At 40.7% G+C, this 27,828-nt stretch overlaps 1 protein-coding gene across 5 annotated transcripts in view; it reads left to right on the top strand.

Annotated features, from left to right (window-relative positions):
- NOTCH2 (notch receptor 2) overlaps positions 1 to 27,828 on the top strand; it is a 212,622-nt gene that overhangs the window by 32,756 nt on the left and 152,038 nt on the right. Inside the window, exon 1 of one of the 5 annotated variants that reach the window (XM_004002392.6) lies at positions 85 to 387. The exons of 2 other annotated variants lie outside the window; for them this stretch is intronic. In XM_004002392.6, the coding sequence (XP_004002441.2) occupies positions 315 to 387 (73 nt within the window). In that variant the 5' untranslated portion in view covers positions 85 to 314. Of the gene's footprint in view, positions 1 to 84; positions 18,976 to 21,901; positions 21,927 to 27,828 lie in introns of those variants that run through there. 2 more of the 5 variants (XM_042253162.2, XM_042253166.1) reach the window with 2 other exon arrangements.

Genomic DNA, 27,828 nt, shown 5'->3' with positions numbered 1-27,828 from the left:
GCGGCGGCGACAGCGGGGCGGGGTTTGCGGTGGGAGGAGGCGGCCGAGGCGGAAGGACACACGAGGCTGCTTCGCTGCACACCCGAGAAAGTTTCAGCCAAACTTCGGGCGGCGGCTGTGGCGGCGGCCCAGGAACGGCGGACTTGGGGTGCAGGCAGTGGAGACACTGAAGTCTGAGCTTCGGGGCGCCGCGCGAGGCCGTGAGCCGCGGAAGTAGGAGGAGGGGAGGAGAAAGTGGGGGCTCCCCTGTCGGGACCCCCTCCCCATGTGGATCTGCCCAGGCGGCGGCGGCGGAGGAGGAGGCGACCGAGAAGATGCCCGCCCTGCGCCCCGCTCCGCTGTGGGCGCTGCTGGCACTGTGGCTGTGCCGCGCGGCCCCGGCGCGTGGTGAGTATCCGACTGAGGGGTGCTGTCCCCGGCGCCCCGGCTCACGCCCCTCTGGCCCGACTGGCCACCTGGGGCGACCATTCCCACCCTTCCGTCCTCCACTTGGCGAGAAGGCCGGGCTCGGCCGTCGGCGTGCAGTGAGGCCACTTAGTTCCTAAAGTTTGGACAGCATCGGACCGCTGCCTGGGTGCGCCCCCTCCTCCTCGCCCCTCGCCGCCTGCAGCTCCCCTCCGCCTTTGGGTCCCACACACGCCTCCTCGGCCGGAGGGAGGCCGGGCAGCAAGCCGCAGAAGCTCCCTTTCTTGGAGCACTTGAGTTCGGGGATTTGGGAAATTTCGCCCATTTGGCTCCGTGTTTCCTGGGGTCGGGGGAGAGCCGGGGGCGGGCTGCCTGGGACAACCATCGCCGGCCGCGGACCACAGATGGGCTGAGCGCAGGAATGCCAGATTCTGGCGTGGAGGGAGCGGGGGGCAGGGCGTCCCAACCCAGCGGCTTGCACCTTCATAGCCAGACTCAGCAATGCTGAAGGAAGGCCCACGATGTGAATGGGTGGGTTTGGTTTGGATGGGGACAGGCTTTTGCGGCGCGCCCGAGTTCTGACGCTTTGAGTTCCACGGTTCCCCAAGAATCCGATGTGTAAAGTTTGGCTCGAGTCTTTGAAAGGTGGAGGCAGGAGCAGTAGGAAAACTGGTGTGGCTGCATGCTGAGCCACATGATTTAAAAATCTCTACTGCTGTTATTCTTTCCGCGGCGCAGAGCTCGGGCGCAGTTTCAGAGTCTGTGTCCAGCCTCAGGAATGTGGTGTGACGATCACCAACTCCTCCAACCTGGCAGCAGCTAAGGCTGTTCTTTTGGCATGGTTGGGGGTGGGGCAGGGGCGGGTGAAGAAGAGTGGATACGTTAATTCAAAGTGGTGCCTTCCAGAGCTTCTTTTTGGTTGGATATCTGCAACAGTCTTTCTGAACACGGTTGGATCGAGGAAAGGAAATCCAATCGTATCTTACCCATCCCACCCACTGTCGTAGAATCCAAATTTCTTTCCATACTGTTTCGTGGAAAGAACCTGGGCTTTGGAGCTCTGCGCTTTAATCCTGGGTTCAAATCCAGCTCGGTTGTATGAACTCACCAATAAAATGGGAATGAAATTACCCAACTAATAGGATTAAGTACGAGAATGTATATTACACTGGTGGCAGTCAAAAGGTATTCAGAAAGTCCTTTGCAGGCAGGACTGTGTGTTGTTGTTGTTTGTGAACTCTCTGCTTCCAGTGGGATGGTGGCTTGTGCATGTTTGTTGAACTGGAAGTGGCCCCTTCTTTTCCTAGCCTAATCTGAAGAAAGTTTTACCTTTACCAAAGAACTTAGTACTTGAGCTATGACTCTTTGCAAAGAGAAAGTAATGAAGATGATGGGCTTTAGAAAGATTTGCTCTTTGTATATTGTTAACAGGCAGTCGCCATGCCAATCACAGATGTTGAAAAGACATCAAAGTTATTTATCACAGTGCTGGGTTGTTCAACCCCAAACCTTTCTTGGAAAATTCAAAGTCCATACACCTCTGGGTCCCTAGGAATTTCAGAAGTGGACCAAGGTGCTGTGTGATGATGAACCAAAACATATGATAGTATTTTTGCCTTTCCTTTTTCTTTGAGCGAAAGCTTTAGTAAAGTGTAAATTTAGGATAGAGGAGTATAAACAATGGGCTAGTCTGAACATTATAATCCTTGGTCTACCATTAGCTTGTTTTAGTAAATTGTCTTCATGTTCTGTCATCTCCTCGTCTATGAAGGAGAACCAGAAATCACTTATTCTAGAGAGTTGGAGGGAATAATAAATATGTTTGCAAAGTGATTTGCTAAATTAAGTGTTTAATGATAAGACATGTCAGGAATAGGATAACTCTGACACCCAGGGCGTCTCTCATTCTAGGACCTATGCTTCTGCCCTGATGAAGTACTGCTCTTACTAGCTAGCTTTCAGATGGACAAGTCTAGTGTTAGTGTTAGCTCAAAGACAGGATTTAGATATTTTGATTCCTAGACAGGTGTTCTTCAGAAGCTAAACTGCATGGGAATGGAAGAGATTAAAAAGCCCTTCTCTTGGTGCAGATCTTGAAACTTTTCAGAGTCTAGTAGTGAAAGCTTCTTGAATCGTCTCAATTTATTATCATTGTGTTTTGCCAAGCTATCAATTATAACACACCCTTTTAAACTTTTGAGTGTTCCTGTATTAGTCTAGTGGCCAGTTGTTAATTTAAACATCACTGAGTTCCTGAAGCAGGGAGCTGTCAACTCATCTGTCTGATTGTCTAAACAGCTATCCAAGGCCACCCCTTGCTCCTTGTTTTCTTTTGCTTTGCAATGGGAAGTCACTCCCTGGTTTTGCTGCCTGCTACATGATTTCTCAGTTGAATTCTTCTCTTACTTTAAAAAAAAAAATCACAAAGAGTAATTGTTTTTTCTTTCAGATGAAGATAAAATTTACCCTAGAACTTGTTTCTTCTTGTTCTTTCTGTTTTTTTATTATTTCTTTTTGGTGAGGGAGGATGAGAGTGATTTTTTTTTTTTTTAGTCTCTGTTTTTCCTGATGTTTTTGATTTTTTAAAACTATCTACCCACATTCTTGGTATCTCTGTGCCATTCCCACTCTGCTGCCTCTTCTGTGAGCTGCTTATAGCCTAAAACAGTAACTTTTGGTTCACCTGAACTATAGTTGCTGACTTCAGGACCTTTAGAAAATGTTTGAATTCAGTGGGATATGCTTGGATGCTTCAGACCAGCCTTACAATACATTTAAAAAATATCACACCCACAGACATTCTATTTTGCCCACAAAATTTGCATTGATCTAGTTCCCACTCTCTGATGCCATTCCTAGTGGTCTCACTCCTTACCTGGTCCACTGTGATAGAACAAAGTCCACATCCTGGCTGCATCAACATCATCTGGGCTGCCTCTTGGCCTCAACACCCAAGGATTCTGGCACAGTAGGTTTGAAATTCCGTATTTTGAGATTCTGCATTTTTCAAGGTTTACAGGTGATTCTAATGCAGTAACTTGGTTGGAGCCCAGTCATAATTCATTATTCTCTATCAGGTGTGTACCTTGGGGTCTTCCCTTTTTAATGTTAATAATTTCCAGAACAAATGTATCCTTAATCAGCCATTCCAATTTTTAACCCTTCTGACTTCCAAAGATTTTTGAACTTGGTGACATAAAAGCTGTAGAGTAAATAATATCTTATATAAGAAATAATAAGTACTGTTTCTTCTTATTCATCTGAGCACAGTGGGTCCACATTGTCTCTTTAGAAGGGCTTCATATATATATTGACATGATATTATTATAAACTGCCCCCTTCCTTTCCTCTCTGTTATCTCTTTTTCTTCAAGTTTTATTCACATGTATCACTTTTGGACACCTTGTCTATTGGTCCTTAATGGTTTTAGGGCAAAAAATTCTAAGCTATGATTTGAATGAGAATAGAATCAGATTTTACATTATACTGATATTGTGCATACACTTTTAAGTGCTTCCTTTCTTGACCCCTCTTGAACCACAACTTAACCTTTTATTTCACTCCCACTCTTTCCTTTTTCTCCTTCTTTCATCTTTCCTTTCTCTGCAGATGACTTGAAGCCAGAGGGTTTTCTTCTCCTCTACTTTTCTTTCTTTATCTGTCTGCCATATGCATTGTATTTTGGGAGGTTCACTGGTCTAGGAGCCAGAACACCAAAATTTTTCGCCCGGTCAGCTGTTAATTAGTCTTGTGATCCTGTGGGAGGGGCACTACTTTGGTCCTCCATTTGCTTAGGCACTTTGTTCATAATCACTGAGCCCATTACAGACAAGTTGAGACAAGACTCTCTCTCCTCTGGTCCTCAGTCTAGTGCCTTGTCCACTCTCCACACCTCTTCCATCTTTTATACAAATGAGCTGATGCACACACACACAAATCCTCATGTGCTTATTGTTAGTGTGCCTCTTGAGGAAAAGAATTGTGTCTTTTCATTTGTGTTTGTTCTAATACCCGCACCCGACCGTGGGGTTGCAAAGACTTGGATGAGACTGAGTCCACCCAGCGCACACAACCCTTGTACCTAGAATGAATGGTGCCTTGGCATCTGATAGGCACTCAGTACATATTTGTTTCATTGAACAATTACTTTTAGTAGTTTTCTTATTCTGGACTAGTACAATACTTCAAGAAAGTTTTTTTAAAAAGTAGTATTTGCAGAAGTTATTGCTTACCTTACGTTTGGGGGAAAACCAAATTTTCCCCTTCCCCAGATGTTTTATTTAAATTTGCCGTTTTGAATTTCTGTGTGTGTGTGTGTGTGTGTGTGTGTGTGTGTGTGTGTGGTGGTTTCTTCTCTCTTTTTCCTGATCACTTCTGCAATTCATAAAGGTCACTTTTACTTTGGAATTTAACCTCAAAGATGCTGGCATCCACCCTCTGCCTCTCACTTGAGTTGCCTCTACTGCTTCCTGTATTACTGTATTACTATGGCAGCAATTTCTGTAATTTTGTCCAGAGTTGCCATGCCCTTATTGTAATTTGGACATTTTGAGGATTCTTGGAATATATTATTTTTAAAGTTAGAATTAAAAAAGCCCTTTTTTATATTGGAGTATAGCTGATTAGCAGTGATATACAGGGCTTCCTTGGTGGGTCAGTGGTAAAGAATTAATTCACCTGCCAATGCAGGAGACATGGGTTTGATCCCTGACTGGGAAGATCCTACATGCTGCAGAGCAACTAAGCCTGTGCACCCCGACTATTGAGCCTCTTCTCTAGAACCTGGGAGCCACAACTGTGGAGCCCACATGCTGCAACTGCTGACGCTGGTGCACCCTGGAGCCTGTGCTCCACGCAAGAGAAGCCATCACAGTGAGAAGCCGATGCATCGCGACTGGAGAGGAGCCCCTGTTCTCTGCAACTAGAGAAAAGTCTCTGTAGCCATGAAGACCCTGCACAGCCAAAAATTAATGAATAAAGTTATATGAAAATGATCTATTAGTTACAGGTGTACAGTAAAGTGATTCAGTTATACCCATACAAATATCTTGTGTTTTTCAGATTCCTTTTCCCATTTAGGTTATTATAGAATATGGACCCAAGTTTCCCTGTGTTTTATAGTAGGTCCTTATTGGTTATCTACTTTAGTAGTATGTATATGTCATTCCCAAATTTACGAAAATTTTAGATGATTTTTTTTTTGAGATTTATTTCCTTGTGAGCTGCATATTGTAAAGTTGAACTAGACCGAGCAGATATTTACATTTAGTATATTTGCTTTTTTCCCTCCAAGAGGGTTCCATTGAAAATCACCATCACCAATAAAAAGCAAAAGGTGACACATGGTAAATACATTTTTTAGAGAACCACAGAGGGTGAGCTATCTCCAGAATGAAATTTGTTCCTTGAGGGCAGAGACCATGTCACACGCATCCCTTCCCTGGCCTCTGCCCAACATGTGGTCAGCCGGGCAGCAGGTCCTTCCTGGTCGTGGCACCTGTGACTCCTGCTCTGCCTGCCCCAGCTTTGGGACATTCTGGAAGACAGGTGATGGTGAGTTAGAGGTGTGTCCTTACAGTCCTTTCTGCTTTGAAAAGATCAGTTAAAGGTGGACCCCACCTATACGCTTTTATGCTATCTCTTTCTATTAATTAATGGGTAGTTGGAAGTTTCCTCTTTGTTGACTTATTTGTTGGGAGGAACTTTAAAAATTCACCTAGTCCTTCTATCTGTCCCATGGTGATTCTGATCCTCTTAGAACACCCTGGTTAACATGTAGCCTGCCTTTTTTCTCCTTGATCATCTCTTCTGATAGACAGCTCCCTCTTTCTGGAGGCAGATGAGTCTGGATTTGGACAGCTGTAATTCTTTGAAAGATCTTCTTATATTCAGTTGTAATCTTCCTCCTTATGACTTGCACCCACTGGCATCTTCTTAGGAATTTGTCTCAAAGAGTCCTGAGCCTTTTGTGTTAGGGATCCAGAGGTACCCTTTACTGAACTGACACCCACCCTTCCGTGAAAGGAGTTAAACCCAGTGAGGACCTTGAAGATGATCCCATCGGGGAGATTGCTTGGGTTAATCATTGTAGCCCTATATGTTTTGTACCACCCTTTCCAGATGGCAGTGGTGGGAGGAAAGCATTTGTTGAGCAGTGTTTCCCCAATCTGTTTTATAATAAGAACACCTGAGGTCTTCTCCTGGAGATTCCGATTCAGTGAGTCTGGAATAGTGTCTGTGAATTTGTATATTTAAGAAATTGAGTCAACAATTATGTCTTATTTTCCAAATCATATTCATTTTTTATCCCTAATATTATACTTTTATTATCATAAAATCTAAAGTATATGTAACATGTGGAATATTATTAGTGTTTCATTTTGGAAATAAACTATTCTTGAGACTAAGCAATTAAAAAAAAAAAGAAATGGCCAGGTAACTTTTATACTAGGGAAATTTTGGAATCACTGCAGAGAATCTAGGAAAGCTAAGGGCTTTTTTGTTTTGTTTTTGTTTGTTTATTCTTTGATAATGCTAGAGATGGATTGCTTTGACTGTGGGTCCTGTGGTCACTTTTTTCTGCCTTGAAAGTGCCTGCTTCTTATTGAATGCCTAGCTCATTAGGGAGAAGAAAGCCACTCTGGTATCCTTAAAAGGCTAATAAAATTATTTAGTTGTAAAAAAGTGGGGTTTTTGGGCAGTCTATCCAAAGTCTTAGGACTGCCATGTGTGTGTCATGTATGAGTTTGGTGGATGCCTCCTTGTCCCTCCATCAGGATATTACCTGAGATGCCAGAATACATAAAAGTTCCAGTTTTCTTGGTATCTGTTAAGGAATTCTGACCTCAGCCCTTGTGAATGATGCTGGGTCTTTGAGGATGTCTGTCTTGTTGACCCATGAACACATATCTGATGTCAGGGATTTCCCTCAGATATGTTAGTGAAAAAAATGTAAAGGTCATTCCTTTCAGGCAGTCCTGCTTTTGGGGTGTCTGGGCTGCAGCAGCAAGTAGAATAAGGAAGGTAAGATAAAGGGGGTCTGGAGGACTTCTTGAGCAGAACTGAGCAGTCTGCAAGAAGGGGCTCAGAAGTTCGCCTCTAACAGAGACACTTGGTGTTGCTGTTCGTGATAGGAAGAAGGAAGTGGCTTCAGATCTGAAAGGATACGCTCATGGCCTCTAGATGGGACAAATAGCAGTGTTCGTTGGCAGTGGTAGGAAGTTGGCTGTAGGTCTGTTCTTTCTTTTCTCCTCCCCTGGAGAACCAGCTGTGTGGCAAAAAAATACATTGTGACATTAAAAAGAATAGTAAAGCCAAGAAGCCGGAATGATACAAGCCATAGCTAGGAGTGAACAAAACAAAGCAATTATTGTGTTAATTTGTTTATATAAGTAAATATATACATTTCTATATAATACTCTAGTAGGAGCCTTACTTAGCTCTAAGCCCTAAGCTATAAGATTTAATATCTGTGTAGCTGTGCTGTCTTAGTGGTGTGTTAGGGAGGGCTATGGTGTGTTGTCAACCTTAATTTGTGTGTTTCCCCTAGCATGGCGTGCTAGGCAGTAAGGGTATTCTCCTTTTCTAGCTGTGTAGGAGTCATTGACCAAATGGAAGCTAGAGACCTGCCCCCAGGAGCTGACATCATCAGGGAGACAAGACAGATGAGCACACACAGGAACATGAAGTACAGTTACTTAGTAACTTATCTATACTGGCCGAGAGCAGTTTCCTGCAGTCGGGGTGACTAAGAGCTGTAGGGTTTGGGGGGAGTAAATCTCGAAGCACCAGGGAACAGCGACCCCCAGCTCACCCCTGCTGGGCTTGTCTGCTGTTCTGCTCTTTCTCTGTTGGAATTTAGAAGTATCAAAACTTGACTTGGGGGGAAGACAAAGAGCCCTTTGTTTGGTGGGGGTGTAAATATAAATTTGGCACATGTTGTGGTGTCTATTATGTCTGTTCGTGGGTTTGTGGCAAGAGAGAGGACTGTGTTCTCAGACTTGGATGCCTAGCCTGATCTTGGACAAGTTAAGGTGGAAGGAGCTCCTTTGGAAGATCTGGCTCTCAGTGGCGGTTGCTGAAGGAGCCCCTGGTCATAGCCAGGCAGTGACTGCAGTGCCGTGTGGACACACCCCGAGTTGCTGCCTCAGGTGGCATTGATTAATCATGCTACCATCTCCCTCACCCTCTTGTGCTTGTCTTGGCAAAACCCTGTCCTACCGGCTCCTCAGAGTTTGGGCTTTACTGGATGATTGAATGAACTCTTAAGGGGTTCATTTTACTCTCTTGGCTCTCTTGAACTGTAGGCCAGTTACTACTGTCCAGCTCTGGAGCCCGTGATCTCCCAATCAGGTGGTGAGGGGCCTGTGTCCCTCTTCCCAGTGCACTGAAGGGCCTTCCCCAGAGACCTCTAGGGAGGGCAGTTTCTGGTCTTCAAGGCAGTTCCATCTGCAGGGTATTGGCAGTGACTCTAGTTCTTTGTATCAACCAAACATCATGCCAAGATGGATTCATCATCTCACAAAGGCAGGTTGTATCCATGGGCGTTGCAAAACCTGTTTCTGGGTTAAGAGTAGTGCTCTCACCTCATATATTTATTTATAGGAAGAAAGCCTGGCTGTATTTCATGAGGTAAGGAAAACATGATGATAACATTTTGGTTGGAGTCAGATATTGTCTCCCTAATAATATGGTATCTTTTAACAAATAGTATCCCTTTAAAATACAGTTTTGCTTGCTGACTAAAGCAAAGACTAAAGCAAAGAAGCTGTGGTTACATTCTAAAGTATACTACCTTGTTCAGAGACAGGTGCACTTTAACATTGGTATTTGCTTCTTTTTCATCTCTTTTTACTCTCATCTCTGTTTTGTGAGGCGATTCTGGGAGGCTTTTAAGCCTCAAAGATTAAATAATCTATTTTAACGAGTGCCTAACAGGGAGAGGTTGCTATGCTGGCTTACTTCTTCAACATTCCAATAAGAGAAAAATTGATACTGTTTAAGCACTAATATGTTTTGTTGAGTTTCGGAATATGAATAGTCAGAACACTAGATAGTGTTAAATTGTTTACTTCTCTAAATGGTAAAGTGGTATGCTGCAAAGAAACTTTTGTTTAATTCTCTGCTTTCATGTGCTTTTGTCTATAAAGTGTAGAGACTAACTGAAGTTTAACGACGTGTGTATTTTGATTATTACTTTTTACTGTTTTCTTTGCTGAGAATATGCCTTTATTTGCTAGATCTTTTAAAATTGGAACATGAAGGACATTTACTTTATTAGAACATTTAAAGCACTTTCTAATCTTTATGAGGATTATTAGAGAAAAAAACATGTCTGTAAATCATGCACGTTTGGGATGTTACTATATAAAGTAGTAACAATATGTCATGGTTCCTGTGACATAAACTTTTAAGAGATTGAAGGAAAATCTGGTTGTAACTGAAAACAAACATTGTAACGTTTAAAGGTAGGTTTACATAGCAACAGAATTATTCCTTATGTTTACATGTAATTAACTCATATTTATGCTTTGTTGATTTTCTCTGGCACCTTTACAAGAATCTTTTTGGGCAGGAGGTATTGGGCTTCCCTGGTGGCTTATTGGTAAAGAACCTGCCTGCCAGTGCAGGAGACTGGTTAGATCCTTGGGTCGGGAAGATCCCCCAGAGAAGGAAATGGCAACCCACTCCAGGATTCCTGCCTGGGAAATCCCATGGACAGAGGAGCCTAGCGGGCTGCATACAGTCCATGGGGTCTCAAAAGAGTCGGACACGACTTAGCAATTAAACAACAATTTTTAAAGTAATTATATTTAAGGGTGGTTAAGGAGTTCATCACCAGCTCAATAAACATGAGTTTGAGCAAGCTCTGGGAGTTGGTGATGGACAGGGAAGCCTGGCGTGCTGCAGTCCATGGGGTCACAAAGAGTCAGACACGACTGAGTGACTAAACTGAAGGACCTTTGAAAAGTATAAGAAAAATCCACAGTTACACCACTGTTAATATTCTGGTGTACATCATTTGGTCTTTTTTATCAACTCTTAAAAACTGTAGATTTATAATGTATATGTGATTTTCTGTTCTGTCTTTCTTTGATTTCTCCTTTGCTTTGGTTACATATTTGTCTCCATCATTTTTTCTTTCCTGCGTAAATGACACTTTATAAATGCCAGATTTTAAATCTGGCATTTAAATGCCATTCTATATAAATGATCTTTATACAGAAATTCCCCTCTTTAGGATATTTCTATTAAGCTAGATTTCCAGAAGAGAAATTACTATGCCAAAGAGTGATTTTTAAACATTGGGAAATAAGCAGAAAAACATAAGAGAAAATTAAAATCTCCAATAATCCCATCACATCCAATCAAAACCTCACTTAATATTTTGTTATATTTCATACAGTTGTTTTTCTGTGCCTCTTACTGTAATTAAGATTTTAGCATATTATAGTTTTACTATATACTTCTGTACCACTGAAAATATTGTAAACACTTTCCTATATATGTAAATAATTTTTTTCTTCATATTTCTTTGTTTTTATTGAAGTACAGTTGATTTACAATCTTGTATTAGTTGGGGCTTCCCTGGTGGCTCGTTGGTAAAGAACCTGCCGGCAGTGCAGGAGACCTGGGTTCGATTCCTGGGTCGGGAAGATCCACTGAGAAGGGATTGGCTACCCACCATATTCTTACCTGAAGAATTCCATGGACAGAGTTGCCTGGTGGGCTATAGTCCATGAGGTCACAAAGAATCTGACACAACTGAGCGACTAACACTTCTGGTGTATAGCAAAGTAATTAAGAAAGAATATATATACTCTCAGATTCTTTTCCATTATAGTTTATTATAAGATGTTGAAAATATATATATATATTTCCTGTGTATAAATATTTTTTAAGAACATGGTTTTAAAGGCTGCCTACGGTTTTATCTGAAGCTTCTATTATATTTTATTTAAACTGAGATCTAGTCTTGGTTTCCAGCTTTCATGATTATAACTAATGTTGTGATGAACATTCTCATATGTAAATAATGGTAGGAATATGTATTTTCTTAACATAAATTCCAAGAAGTCAAATTATTTTATCAAAGAAGATGGACCTTTGTGTGGCTTTTGATACGCATTGCCAAATTTCCTTTCATATAGTTTGACCAAGTTATACTGTATTAGTTGAATATGAGACTGTCCGTGTTTCCAACCATCATCAACACTGGTTTTATGTTTACAACTCTTTAACAATTTGATAAGTGGTAAATGCTACCTCATCCTAATTGGTATCTCTGCTTATAGTGGTCTTGAAAGTTTTTCATGTGATCAGTGGCCATTTCTGTTGCCTTTTCTTTTGATTTATTTTGGTAAATTGTGTCTTTCATTCATCAAGGTATTTCATTTTTGGTTACTGATTTGAAATATTTCTTTAAACATTAAAAGTATTCTCTTTATCTTAAATGTGTCAAAACACACACGGATACATTAAACTACATAATATCAAATTGCTACCAGTATTGATATATCAAAAATTATTTAATAGCTTTTAAAAAACCCTTTGATTTCTAATGCACTTGGTCAATTTTCTGTATATTTGTTAACTGGTATTTTCTGTAATTACTTTAAATTCTAGTCTGACTGTATCATAAATCAACAAGCTGTCAGTTGTGTGTGCCCAGAAAATGCACGTTTACTTTAGTATCTTATAAAAAGATAGTGGAGGAAGCAAAAAAACCCAGTCTATTCTGAAGCAAGCTCTGTTTTGGGGTGGGTGGAAGGTAGCCTGCTTCTGTCTTGTCTTTTTGAATATCCAGGATCTTGGACCATCCCTGAAAGGCGGACCTGAAATTCACTACTAAATCTGGCATTCTGACCTAATTTATAGTTGTGCAGTGGTCTAGCCGCTCCATTTGGTAAGCCAACAGGATGACTAAGATTCTTTCTCCTCTCTCTTCGCAAAATTGATTAGTTGTGGGACAGAACTGACTGAATCAACCTGTTGTTTTGGCACCCCACGAACACCACCTGTTTCTTAGATTTCTCCCTCCAGCCTCCCACTGACCTAGCTCAGTGCTGTGTGCACAGTGGGTAGGAGATCCGCGTTGTTGCTGAAGAATGTTGCAATAAAGAAGAGTAGATTGCTTTTTTTTCCCCATGCTTGTATGTTCTTAAGGCATCCTGCTGCTTTTGACATAAGAGTTCCAGCTGAACTGCTATATGTGGCAGCTCTGTGGGTTGTAAGTGTTTGATTCAGAGTAATTTCAGGCAATATGAATGCTTTCTTAAGTATCATTGGAATTTACTGGGCTGGTTGTTTGCCAGCTATTACCATATTTAGCATGAGGAGACCTGGAGAACAAGAACATTTCTGACCAACCAAAGAAGGAAACCTCTCTGAAGGACTGCAACTTTTTTTTTTTTTTTTTAAGGCATAGGTTAAGAGTTTGTGTCCCCTGGTCTTTGATATTCTGCCCCATCCACAAAATTAACTTATGGATGGGAAGAGAGGTTTGATGATGAAGCTCTTTCTCACCCTGAAGTCTATTAATACTGTTTCTGGGAGGAAATTAGAGAATTCTTACTCATAGACTGCACTGAGAGGCTTAATCAGCAGGTGAAGTTGTTGCTTAAAAACAGGTTAATGGGTATTTATTCTCATCTTTCTTCTTGAAGGCTTATTACTTTCCTGCTTTGTCATGATCTGAATTTATTTTGGCCCAATCATTTTCTCCCTCCTACTTTTGAAATTATCAGCCTTCTCTCTGTGGCTTAAAATTTCTCTGCCTCAGTTTTTCCATTTTAAAGATGAAGATAGTATTTGAAAGGACCACTCGGTACAATTAACATAAAACATAAAACGACCCTAACATTTACATAGCAATGCGGAGTTTACAGAACACTCTTACACAATTGCCTCCTTTAATCTCACAAAATGTTGGTTGAAACTGAGCCTCTGAGGGGTTAGTTGGCTTGTATACCATTGTTTGGCCCTAGATAATAAGTGACAGAGCTGGGACTTAAACTTGTGGTTTGACTTTTAAAACCTCAGCTTTTTTTTTCTTTTTAAATGTTTGATTCTTACTATGTGTCATTCTCTTAGGGCTTTATATATATTTTCTCGTTTAATTCACATGGCTGTCCTTTGGGGTAGACAGTAATTAGCTATACTACAGGTAAGAAAATAGGAGCTTAGAGTCATAGCTTTGGATGTTGGGGTGAATAATAAGGTGGTTAAAGGATGGAGCCAGGATGCAGACCCCTAGCTCTTGGGCCTCTGTAGTCAAACATGGCACTTTATCCCCATTCATACAATCATGCCTCACAACAACCTTTGAGATGGGGAGGAGGGGAAACTGAGACCTGTAACATGCTCAGGATAATGGAATTAGTACGTGTCAGAGTTGGGACTGATTGAATGATTGATTTAGTCTACTTGTCTCCGTAACCCTTGCTCATTGTATACACTCAAAATACATGTTTTTAATCATTTGTGTATTGATAAGATTGTCAGCTCATTGAACATAGGAGCCAGCTGTTAGAAATCATTGGTATATTCTGAATAAAAGGATTGATTTTAGTTGGCTAATGGCCCTGGCCTTTTCTCAGTTGATTTCTGTCATCAGGACAGGCAGATTGAATTTGGGTTAAGAGGAAAGAAGTTCCAATTAAGGGGGTCTTTAAGCCAGAATGGGCCACAGCTATGAGCTCTTCAGAAGCCTGCTCTCAAGATCAGTGGCCCAGCTCCTGAGGGCTCTGCTGGGGGACATTTTTGTGTGTTTTGAGAGACTTCTCTTTGAGAGGGAGTTGTGAGCTTAGAGGGAGAAAGGGTGGGGATACCCTGGGCTCTTAACTCACTGGCCCTGTGTCCCTGTTTCTTAAGCACTCTGCCAAGATTTCCTTGTTTTTAAAGTGAAGGTAATAGGAGCATGTAGTTGCTAGGGTTGTTATGAGGGTTCAGTAAGTTAGTGTTACCTTCATGGTATGGTGCCTGCATATAGTGACAGTGCGGTAAATAGTAGTTATGCTGGTGATGTTATTTTGTGTTGCAGTATACACTGGCTTTTTGTTGCTTTCACTTCTTTTTAATCAAGAGTGGATGAGTGATTCAGATCCTTGGTGAGTAATAGGAGCTTCATGTTTGCAGCATGTATGTAGCTCACTGGTTTCCGGTGAGCCTGTAAATATTTAGGGGTATTGTATTTGAGTCTGTTCCTTTAATGGGGTATACTTCCAATTTGGAGAATTTGTCTACCATCCAAATTGTATTGATAGGCGCTGAATCATTTCCCCTTATTTATTAACCAGACATTTGTGGTTGGATTAGTTTAGTACAGGAACTATGATTTTTTTTTTTTGCCTGAGATATAGCGTTGAGGAGAATGTCAGGGGGACACTCTTGTTCCCCCCTTTCCTATGATATGATAAACATCACCCCGTGCCATCTGGTGTCACCATGCGTTGAGTGCTTTGATTACACCTATAGCACTAAAGGAACTATCTCTTTGAAATAACAGAAGTACCTCATGGTCTGTTATCACAGCTTTATGGGCTCCCGGAGATTTTGGAATCTCAGACTGGGAACCACCCATCTAGTCCATCCTTGATTTACAGATGAGGAAAGCAAAGCCTCCAAACTCATTAGTCAAATGATGTATCTGTAGGTTGACCCTCTGTTTTTGAAATCTGAGAAGGGAACAGTGAAGCAGTGGGAAGGGTGGGGTGGGGGAAAAGTGTGGCTATGTTGAAAATGTCAGTGATAGCAGAGAAAATATATTCGTGTGAGACCCTGCCTGTCTCTTTGGACTTCTTTGTAATGGTTAAGACAACCCAACAGGGCTGGAGTCATTAGTGATTCAGAATTGGATTAGCCAGGACTGGTGGAGTTACTTTCTCAGAAAAGGGTTTCATATTTTAACATTTGTTTCCCATGACAGTTTGCTTATTCTCAAGTTTTGGCAGCCATGAGCAAATGGTTGTCAGGTTTTTTGTTTTGTTTTGTTTCAAGACAAAACTCCAAATTTTATTTTGCCAATTTAGTAAACTGTATTCTACCTACCACTCCTTTCTGCTCTCTGTAATTATTTCTCAAACTTTGTTTTTCAGTTGTGGAAGTACTATGAGAGGTTTTCTTTTGTAGTCTGAGATATTTATAATTTTGTGTAAGCACACTGTTTACAGGAAATCTAAGTGGTGCATATGTTAACTCAAATACCCTTAAAACACTTAAAATATTTTCCAATAACTTAAATCCCCCCCCAAGGGTAGCTGCAGCCACTTACATTAAAAGAAAGGAGGTATATACTAAGGGTAACGGTTATTTGAATGTAATTAATGTAGATAAATGAGAATGTTACTTTGGAGGAACTGGAGTATTTGCATCAAAGCTGACTGGGGCATCAGTTCAGTTCAGTCGCTCAGTCGTGTCCGACTCTGTGACCCTATGAACCTCCCTGTCCATCACCAACTCCTGGAGTTCACCCAAACTCATGTCCATCGAGTCGGTGATGCCATCCAGCCATCTCATCCTCTGCCGTCCCCTTCTCCTCCTGCCCCCAATCCTTCCCAGCATCAGGGTCTTTTCCAATGAGTCAACTCTTCGCATGAGGTGGCCAAAGTATTGGAGTTTCAGCTTCAATATCAGTCCTTCAAATGAACACCCAGGGCTGATCTTCTTTAGCATGGACTGGTTGGATCTCCTTGCAGTCCAAGGGACTCTCAAGAGTCTTCTTCAAAACCACAGTTCAAAAGCATCAGTTCTTCGGCGCTCAGCTTTCTTCACAGTCCAACTCTCACATCCATACATGACCACTGGAAGAACCATAGACTGGGGCATGCTTCTTCATTAATAGAGTGAACAAAACAAAAACTGCCCTTCTGGAGCTTATAAGAAGCAATGGTAGTTTCCATATACTGAGAGTTCATTATGTCACAGATGCTTGCTTGGGAGGAAAAGTGCTTTACTTGTTTGGCTTTAGACTGCACAGTAGGTGTTATAATTCCTACTTAGTGAAAGATTAAGGCATGGTCATCCAGGTCGCCTAGTTAGTGATATAGACCAGTAGGTGGTGTGGACCAGGATCGGGAACCCCCTTTGCCTGACTCCAAAGCTCACACATTTACTCACTGTAAGAGATGCCATTGTCTCTTAAGTGGAATCCTGTAGCCCTACAGATAATGTAACTTTGGATTTAGTAATATTTTCTGCATTAAATTGGCTTAAGTTTTGCTCATCTTAACATCCTACCCGAGTGGACATTTGCATAATGTGGAAACAATTTAAATGTCAAAATTCCATTCTGAGGAGTTGCAGTTCTTTCTAAATCTTTTTGAAAATGGGAAGTATATTTGTTGTAAACCAAGGAAAGTGGTTTAGAATTGCCCTCCTGATTACTTCTTGATCTTAAAAGAAATTCTTTAGTAGATTAAGACTAGGAATGAATGTGTAGTTTTGTTTTTTTTTTAAACATTTTGGAAGACTTAGAATAGCAATTCAGAGCCATATGTGTGCCAGCCTTTTAAACTGCAGATAGCTTTTTCTTGACTGGGCACTTGTATTCTTATTGTATCTTTCTGAAAGGGATATAAAAGACCATGTATTAATAAAATGATTGGAATGCCTCAGCATATGAAAGTGGACGTAACCAATTACTAAAACTGCCCAGGACTAACCTATCTGGGCCTGGGAACTTTGAAATTAACTGTGTGCAGTGTTTCTACATATGTTATTACAGAAAAAGAACGGAGGTAACCTTGGCTTTTCTTCTTTTATGTGAATCTTTTCCATGTTATCTCCTTTCACTGAAAATTGGTGGTCATCTATAATAACAGATGAGAGAAGTATGTTTGACATCAACAGATAATCCCAGATAATGTCTTCTGTTTTAAAATGCAATCCTAAACATGCATGCTCAAACATGTGGGTCTTTTCAGACATACTGGACTTTCTCCTTCAAATTCAATTGTGTTTAGCTGCCTGTTGAATAGTAAAGGAGAGAATGCCCAGGGATATGAAGGATAATGAGAGAATAATGACAGTAAAGATTGATTCTTTATGACTTTAGATACCCTTCCAACTCTATTTTGATGTTCACTTTAGCATAGCTGCTGAGTTTTGGAACCAGGTAGGCCTCGCTCTAAGTCTCAGCTAAGAGTATTATGCGAGTCACTTCGCTTCTCTAAAGTCTCAGTTCCCAGTTTTATGTAACGGGAATGATAATAATAATTAACTTGCAGGATTGTATGTATATTGGAAACAGCATACTTAATTGTATTGTTCTGGGTACAAAAATCGGTGCTCAAGTGCAGGTGGCCCCAGAGTTTAAACTTGATTAGCATCTTGTCAGTTTCTCATTTGGAAGATGTAGTCTGGGAATACCTGTTTTGTTTTAATTTCTTTTAATGATTCCCTTTGCACTGCCTCATTGCCAAGGCAGGATTATGGACCACCTGAAGAACAGACTAAAGCACTATCATCTAGTAATGGAAAGTTTACATGATTAATTGTTTAAATAAAAGCCTCTCTAATACTTGTGTCTGCCCAGTTTATAGCATTTTGCTCCTTTCACCTCAGAAAGAATTGGTTCATAGAAAAAATTGTTTAATACTTCAAGTCAGAGTCAGGGAACTCTTTCAATAAGGAGGATCTACTTGGTTGGCTTATTTGTTTCCATCTTTCACCCCGGAGTCTTCATGGAAATCAGGTTTGAAATGTTAGAAGCAGTTGGCTTTCAGCATTGGGAAAGCTTATCTAATCAGGCATGTGAAGTGGCCTATGTCAGATTTCTGTGCCAGAGAAAGTTAGGGGAGGTTTAGGAGATTATCGCTTCTGCTTGTAATTCCTGAGCATTGTTGAGACACTAGGAGAGCAGTGGGGAAATATTTTAAAAAATTGTTGAAGTTGGCTACACCAGCCTTACGCACATAATAACGTCCCATCCCCATTTAGGCTGGTCTCAATATATAGATGTATGTGATCTAATTTAATCGTGTAATTTTTTATCATTTGGGGGCTAGATGGTAAAGCTTTTATGTTTCACAGAATTTTGGATTTACATACAATAATATTTTACATTAAATAGTGCTTCCTGGCTTATCATCACTTTTGTAAACATGATCTTATTTCAGTCACCAATGAAATCAACTAAGGAGGAAGGGCTGTTGATTTTTACAGATGAGAACAATTGAGTCTCATAGCTTAAGGGAACGCCTCTCAATCACACAGTGAGTATATGGCAGAGCCATGATTCGAACCCACGTCTAATTTCTAGGGCAGTTCTTGTTGCGTTATAACCCATCGCTTGCTCTGTAATGTCGCTAACTTTGAGTTCTGTCCCCCGTGATTTGAAAGGATCCTCTTCCCTTCTGTTTGATTAGTTGTGTCAGTTAGAGCTTGACAGCAGTGAAACAGAGGTTGAGGATTCTTTCCCCAGGTGGATCAGTTAGCTTTTCTTAAAGCTGTTCTGTGCCTGCAGTAACCATTTGTCTCTGTTGTCTGGAAAGGATGTTGATCCAAAGTGAAACAGACTGGAGAGTATGGCTAACTCACCTCAACCCATCACAACTTCAATATATTCTGCCAGTGAGTACATATTATCGTGTTCCTTAACATGCATTTTATGTGTTCTGATGTCTGTTTCTTAGTATTTTTTCCTCAGCTGTTTTTAATGTCTCAAACCTTATTTTAGTTCTCCTTGAATGGAGAACTTTGTTGTTCCTTGCATGCTAAGCCGCTTTAATCGTGTCCGACTCTTTGTGACCCGCCAGAGTCACTGTAGCCCACCAGGCTCCTCTGTCCATGGGATGCTCCAGGCATGAATACTGGAGTGGGTTGCTGTGCCCTTTTCTTTGTTGTTCCTTACAGCATGGGCTACTCCTTTGTGTAATTTTATTTTCTCGCTCTCGGCGTTTTTCTCCTTAATCATCATAACCTTAAACAGAATGTAAATTGTGTATACAGATAGGTGTGTCAGTCTTGCACTGTCACTTCTGTAAGTGCATTTTAGCATTTCTTTTTTCCTTTTGATCAAAATGAGGAAATAGAATATGTTTTGTTATGGTAGGTTTTATGCATACACCCACAAGGAAATGCATAGCCAGCTTCTGTGGGAACTGTAACCGATACATTTTAAGGAAGAAAATGCATGATAGCTAAAATTTTAACTCTGCCAAATGGTCATGGGGAAAGAAAGCAAAATGATGAAACACATATTGCACTTCAGTTTAGCTTACTAATTCTGAGGCTAAAAACATATGAGTCTGTGACTTGTTTACATATATTTGGATATGAAAGTATGCTGGGTTTTCCACAAAAATGCATTTCACAAGTTGTACTTTTCAGTCAAGGGAACCATCTCAACAGTTGCTCTTTCAGGTGTACAGTGCAGGAAAGTTTACTGCCAAGAGTGGCCGGATACTTGAAGTTTTGACATGTCAGTGTCAACAGACTGCCAAATGGACCATTTTGTCTCCTCCAGCAGTCTGGTTGGATATTTGGCTGTGCCCTGTGGTCAGCTGAGAGCTTCCTCAATAAGAGCCACTGTCATCCAACCCCATGGGGGGTGCACCTCTTTCACCAGGATGGACTAGGAAGAGTTTGGCAGTTGTGTATCATGAGAGCTGGGATTCCCCATGCTCCATCCTCCTGAGGAGAGTGTTAATAGTAGCACTGTTTTAGTTCTTGAGGCACATAGATTATTCAGAATGCATATCATTTGTTGGTAGGATATTGGGAATTGATTAATTTTTTTAAAATTTATGTCAGATTGAAATGAGTAAGCTTGTTATAGTCACTGTAGTAAAGAAATATTTATGGTTTTGGTAAAGTTTGATAACTGGGATTTTTTTCCTTAAACAAACATCCCAACTTTAAGTGTGTATATATGTTGGAAGAGAGATAAACCTTGAAACTGTTTTTTTTTTTTAAAAAGCTGTTTTAAAATAGTGCCTAGTCTCAATTGGCACCAGAGAATAATTATCCAGAATGCTATTCAGTTATAGTGAAAAGGTTTAGGGAAGTTGTAATGAGTTTAATCACCATCTGCACAGTGACATAGAGGGACACACCCAATTACACAAGACCTGAGTCTGAGAACTGTTGATGTGCAGTCGTCTCATCAGCATTTGCTCATCATTATCAACAGCAATAATGGCTCAACCATGTCTTTGGGGCCACATGAAAAGACAGTGTACTCATAGCTGAGGGCAAATCAGACCTGACAAAAACATAGTCTTCCCTGACCCTTTGTCCTCAAACCACCATTTTGTGAGGCTTTGAAATAATTCACTTTATTTCTTGTATGGCATTACTTTTCCTTTTTAGATACTGTGTCGTTCCAGTTCAGATTTTTGCTAGAACCAGGAAGGGTAGCGTGCTGTGGGTCATTTTTCTAACCCATTTCCGTGTGATACAGTTCATGTCAGTGGGTTCATGCTGCTTTATGTGTATGAACGTGTTCAGTATCTTTTCTAGTTTACACCTTTGTTACACCTGTTGTCAAACCACTTATGAGCACTTTCTGAAATAAATCATTTTGGGCACTGTGAGTCAGAGGGAAGGAATCAGTCCATAGGAATAAACTGGCATGTTGAGAAGATAACGTCTAATAGATTGCAAAGCACTTTCATGTGCATTACATCTTTTATAAGGTCATGTGTTCATTTGTGGAGACTGAGGCAGAGACCTTGTGAGACCAAGTCCAAGGTCAAACTGCAGGTACCAGGGTTAGTTGGAGAACCAAAATCCGGTCTTCTGTCTATTCTTTGGTGTGTAACAGGGTCATTATTTTATTGACAGAAATATGGGATCTTTCTTTTTTAAAAAGATACCCTTTTACCTTTGGAAGGTATGTTAGCAGTTCTTTCCAGAGCAGAAAGAAAGTAGTTAATATTTTTCTGCTTTTTGATAAAAATCACTGTTTTCTCTAAATGTTTTTGTTACTAAGAGTCTTATGGCACTGCACAGCTTTTGACTGAAGGTGCTTTTTGGAAAATTAAAGTTTTATAGAAATTAATGAGCTTTTCCATGTCTTTCTGAAGGAGTGGACTCAATCTAGTGACACAAATGTATTCTTTGACTTAATCTTCAGATGACAGATTTGATTTTGGTGTTGTAATGTTTGATTGACTTCTTTTTGGAGCATGTATATCTGTGCACAAAATGGATGCTTAGTGGGTTCTCATTAATTTGGTAAGTGGTCCAACACAAAGTGAGTGTGGGTGGAGCAGCGCCGGGTGCCTTCAGTGCCATGGTCGCTGTGTGCATACTGGCTGTGAGACCTAGCTTATCATTTCAGAGCTGATGGAGGAGACGTGGGTTCGATCCCTAGGTTGAGAAGATGCCTTGCAGTAGGAAATGGCAGGCCACTCCAGTATCCTTGCCTGGAGAATCCCACGGACAGAGGAGCCTGCCAGGCTACAAAGAGTGAAACGTGACTGAACCACTGGGCAGACACGCACGCAGTTTCAGGAAGCGCTCAGCTCTGCTACAGAAGTCCTGATACGGGACAGTGTGAGCCTGGGGAATGTGCTCAGGTAAGAGACCATTAAGAAATAGGTTTTGCTTTGCTTCTAGAAATGAGGGCTTTGCTTCTTTGTTGAGTTTAGACTCCTATTGGTGAGCTGAGGAGAAGCAGTTCTTGAGAACTTCATGGAGGTTATAACTGGCTCTAAAGAGTCTTGGTTAAACTACCTGAGTAACTAGTTCCTAGGACAAGCAAACTTTGCAGGAGTCTTTTTGGTTGTACATACAGCTCCCTGGGATTGCTGTAAGTTCCAAGTCATCCTTGTTTGAAATAGTAGTTGTCCAGCTTGAATGGGCATCAAGTTTTGGAGGGCACAGATTTCTGGGACCACCTCCAGAGTTTCTGATTGTGTAGGCCTGATGTGGGGAATTGATAATTTACAATTTTGACACGTTTCCAGGTGATGCTGCTGCTGTTTTGGGAACAACACTTTAAGAACCATTGGCTTAGAGCATCCTCAGGTGTCTGAGTTTGGGGAGCTATGTAAGGTTAGTTGGGATCTTTACATAATTCCTCCAGTGTGTGGAGGTGAGCTTCCAGGTATATTAATTCATTCAGTAAGCATGAATGTTTCAGTTGTTAGAGGTTACTGTGGAGAAAGTGCGCAGAAATGCCTCCATTGGTGAAACTTTTATGAGTGTAGGCAGGGATTAACCTGATAGTAGTTCTTCTGGTTATCAATGCTTGCAGGTGAGCCTGTTTCTCCTCCTAGTTTCCTTCTACATATTTTACTGTCTTTTGGAATTTTCAAATTTAGCAATAAGGACATTGATATTAATTATCACCATCACTTTTGAGTATTTGTTCTTGTCAGATACTGTGCAGCTAAGTGCTTTTCATTCATTATCCCATTTAATCTTTAGAACAATCCTGGTATTTTAATCTAGATCTAAAAGATGAAGAACTTTAAAAAGGTTGGTAACTTACACAAGATTATGCAGCTAGTTAATGGCGGTGCTAGGTCTGTTTGACTGCAAGGCCATCCATACTCTTTACTACCAGGCTTTTAAAATTACAGATTGTGACCACTAGTGGGTCATGAAATCAGTTTGTTAGGTCTCAAACTGCACTTTTTGGGGAAAAAATTGAGTAGAAAATCGCAAGGTAGGATAAGCATTGTTTCTTGAAATTCTTGTTTTGGCTGGGTGAGTATTGAGTTCTGACTCAAGAATATATTTGTTATAGTAGATCACAGTAAAAATGTTTGTATGCTTCTGCCTTCTTGGTTACGGAACTCTGTGTCATTTAATAATTTTTTAAAACCAGTAGAAAAGTAATTTTTTCAAGAGCAGGAACATTAGTGGCAGCACAAAAACAAGATGTCTTCAGTCCCTGTGTGTGTGCCCACTCAGTCTTGTCTGCCTCTTTTGTGACCCCGTGGACTGTAGCCCATCATGCTTTTCTGTTTATGGAATTTTCCAGGCAAGAATACTGGAGTGGGTTTCCACTCCTACTTCAGGGGATCTTCCTGACCCAGGGATTAAACCCGCGTCTCCTACATCGGTAGGTGGGTTCTTTACCGCTGAGCCACCTGGGTAGCACATTTCATCTTGTCTACTGCCGTATTCCTCACACTGTGCTGCCTCCTTAAAAGTACTCTGTATTACCTGTGAATTGGGGCTTATCTTTCCACGTGATAGCAGATGTGCCATGGAACCTTTCGAGATGTTGACAAAATCTGAAAAGGGAAGTTGAATCTCAGCCTGCTCTGGGTAGGTGACAGTTCTGCCATGGAGCCCCCAAAGCCTACACCTAAAGCTTTCACATTTCTCCTGTTAGTTCTGGTATACTCAATGAAATGAGGATAATAATATTAACTAACAGTGCCAGGCTGTAAGCATGTTTCATATATTAACTCTCAGTAGTAATTATTTTGACAGGGTGGCCATGGTTGGGTCATGAACTTGGCTGTTTTGAGTGAGAAGGGGCATCCTACCAGCATGAGTTAACACTTCTCCTTGCTGGCTCCAGTTCCTCATTTTGTTCCTGCTGAGTTCAGAGCTATTCTTCTCATAGTTGAGCTTACCGGAGAGTGATCTCAGCTTTATCTTCTTGTTTCACATCACCTACCTTTAATAGGTGGATAATTTAGGTTCCTGTCACTTTTCCCCTTAAATTAGTGCATCACTGATTTGCATCAGGGGCAGGGTTGTGGATTGTCAGCATGAACAGGTGATGGTAGACATTGGTCCCCCATGCAGAATGCTGTCCCAACACTGCACGAAGGAGCTTACTACAGTCTCTCCAGGAGCACTGGGGGACACTTGGAAACCACTTGAGAATGCTTACAAACTCTTCCAGCAAACAATCCATGAAGGCTGAAGGAATGCAAAGTCAAGGCCAACCCTCGTAGGAAGGGGAGGCTAATACATTCCAGTTAGAAGAATGACATGTAGAAGCAAGTAAGGATGAGGTGAAAACCTTCAATCATGAATTATAAAATTAGAACTAGAAGGAGCCTGAAAGGCCTGGAAGAGTGAAGTGAGTGGCAACGTAGATGGTAGAGAGCCAGGCATGGAACCTAGGTCTTCATTCCGTGGCCCCTTTCATCCTAAGATCTGTTTACTGGATTTGTCTTCTGAAGCACCTGATTACAGAAAAGAGTGACTCTCCTTACCCTAGTGTGAATGAAATAAAGACACCAGGAACATGTACCAGGCTTATTTAGTTTCTTTGCATTTTTCCCCAAATGCTGTGATCCCCCCAGGGCTATGTGTGTCCTAGTTTGCGAAATGCTGGGGCAGAGGAACTTCCAAACTTAAAAAAAAATGTATGCCCCAAGAAAAACTTATTTTTTGGAGTATGGACCCTCTCCTCCATGTAAGTAAATATTTATAAATTATATGCCTGTACAACTATTAAACCATATGTGCATATGTTAATCTTAGAGTTCAGTTATATGGTTTTATATTGTGATGTATACATTGTACACATTCTAAAAGTTCTTTCGGTACCTCAGTGGATGGTCTTGTACCTCTTCTACCTCTGGGATATACAGATCTGATTTTGTAGACCACTGGTCCAGACTGAAAACTGAACAGTTCAATGTCAAGACTATTGGTTCTTTCATTAGCTAGATTATTTTTCACTGCTGGTAATTTGAATGTCTCTCTGCAAAACAGTTTTTGAAGTTTTGAATTAAAAAGCTGTCTTTTCAGAGTAGAAGAGATAAGGATGGAGGATATATGTGAAATTAGGTTGACTTCCTCCTTAAGAAAGATCACTGTTTTTGATCTAAGGAGAATGCAGAATTTTCCTTTTTATGGTCTATATTGGTGCAAAACCCTTCTTTGATGACATTAAGCCTTCCCTCCTCACTGCTATTGCTGTTAGCCTGCTTCATAGTCCATATTAGAGATTTCTTCAGGGGTGCTAGTGGTAAAGAATCCACTGGCCAATGCTTGAGACGCAGGAGACATGGGTTTGATCCCTGGGTCAAGAAGATCCCCTAGAGTAGGCAACTGAGCACGCACACAGTTCATAGAAAGGCTCCGTAAATGTTTGCTGATTTTTTAAAACGATACTTTCAGCCTAAGCCAGTTAGAAATGACAGAGCAGTAGGATGGAGAATATACCACACTCAACCTGTGGAATGTGGTTGAATACTACTGGTTGCATGAAAGGGTTGTTGATTTGCTTTAGGCCTTCTGCAATATTAGAATAAGAAGTTGAGCAAGATTGTAATTAAAAGTAAAAATAAATTAGTTCATTTCATTTCAGAGTTTGGAAGCTCAGGACTGTGAAGATTATCAAAGACAAAGATACTTTGAGTAAATGCAGTGAGAATTAATGTTGATAATAAGAAATTCCATTTTTGTAGTAAAATAAAAAGGAATAACACTGGTCGTCGTTTGTGGAGAGATGCTGGAGAGCAAATTAGAGACAGGGATAAAAGTCACTGGCTACACAGCAGAGCCAGACAAGCTCAGGGGCCTGTATTATGTACATACAGGTAGTTCCTAATATTATTTCAGTTGTGAGGATGCAAATCACTTCAAAATTAGAGCAGCTCAGTTCACTACTGTTACTGGAAAAACGAGTTAAACCAAGCACATGTCCTACTGAGGGTGAGTCAACAGTGTCATTTTAACATAAGGAGGGATAGTATATTAAGTGAGTTATTCCAAGTCCTGTGGTTTTCCTCCAGCTGAGCAAAGAGCTGGTGTTTCAGAAATAGGGCTTAGATGAAAAAAAAATTTTTGCCCATTTCCTCTCTGTTATAGCTGTTTAGTTCTCTTTTGCCTGAACCTTTTCAAAAACCCCTTTTCTTAGATTTTTGTCATCAGATTTCCTGAATTTTGATGGATTACTTATTTACAGAGAATATTTTATTTATTATAGACCAATTCTGGTTTAAAACTTTAATTTCTCCACCAATTTATGGACCAGGATTGGTATATGGTGTATTGGTATACGGTGTCAGAGATCCTTTAAAAAACAGAGTAAGAGAAACAGAAAAGTAATCTATTTTACCAAGTCATTATATTCTACAGTTCTTAAGTGGTATGGATATGAAGGTGCTATTTTATGGAACAAAATATTGAACTGTAGTGATGAAAGTTATCCTTTTGGCTTTGGAAGAGAAGAGTCTTATATTTTCAGTCTTAAGGAAAAACAGTTGTCTCAGCTTTCTGAGGTTTTCTCAAGTGAGATCCAATATCACTATGGGTATGTGTCTGAATAGTTTATTTCTTGGTTTGGGAAGGTGAATTTTTGTCGTTTTTCCCTCTCAGTGGATATCTTTAGTTAGAGAGAGAAGCAGACCAGATGAGGGAAATATTCTCTCTCTCACGGATTCTTGGTTTGCCACGTTAGTTATTACCCATCTTCTCTGAGTAGCAGGCCACACTTTTCTTGTTTAGTGGTTCAGTTTTTATTAACTTCACTGCACATGTGTTCTTGAAGGAATTTATTTCTGATCAGTTGAATTATAGGTAGCTTCATCAAATGATGATAGGTTGCCTGCTTTTAATTGGGTCATCGTTTGTAGGAATAAAACTCATCAAGATAAGGTGTGATCATTCTTATGATCTGGTTCCTTAATTTCCCTTTGCTTCTGTGATGCTACTCTATTATTAAGAGGCAGCATCTGGTTACAGTTTTACAAAGGAAGAACTCTATACAATTTCACCTGTTCTCTTATAGAGCAGTTTGTTTTTGTCGTTTTCCTAAGAAATAGTACATGGTAGCATATCGAATCCTAGAGTTGGCAAGTTTTCAAAAGTGGGGTTCTTTGGTTGTGGAGGTAGGAGTGATGCTAGTGAATAGATGTCAGTCCTTGTGAGGGCATGTGCATGAAGAGTGCTTCTGAAAGGCAGCATTGGTGGCCCCTCTTATCCTGGGAACTCGGTCTTGCCTTTGTTTTTGACAAGCCTGTGGTCATTAGCTCATCTTTGGCATGAGTGTTTTTTCTATGTGTAGCTGCTATGTGGGTGCTTATCTACATGAAAATGTTACAGTCACACATGGGCATGATAGAGGCTTGCAGGTTTTTGTGGGTGTCAAGTTCTTCTGACTGCATTGCAACAGGTATACTGAGTGAAAGGATACTGAACTAGGAGGTAAAAGAATTGTGTTTTAGTCTTGGTTTGGCCATCTTGTCTTGAATGACTTTGAATAAGTCCCTTGTTTCTTTGAGTTGCAGTTTCCTCTTCTGTAAAATGGTGCTAATAATGATTTGCATTCTTCCAAGATTGTTTTGGGGATCAAAAGAGATCATTTTTATGAAAATGTTTTGCTAAGTAGGAAGGTTCTTTTATTAATATATTATCTTTGGCCAGTTGATCTGGGTATATTCAGCCTTCTCAGGGCTGAGAAATTGAGGGTGGGAGCTGAGTTTTTGTTTGGCCACAGTGTTCACATTGGCCTTAGAGTGCTTGTAGGTTTGGATGGGAGGACATAGGTAGAAATAA

This window comes from Ovis aries, chromosome 1, assembly GCF_016772045.2.
Source record: "Ovis aries strain OAR_USU_Benz2616 breed Rambouillet chromosome 1, ARS-UI_Ramb_v3.0, whole genome shotgun sequence".
NCBI lineage: Eukaryota > Metazoa > Chordata > Mammalia > Artiodactyla > Bovidae > Ovis > Ovis aries.
This window is presented reverse-complemented; position numbering and strand designations above follow the sequence as displayed.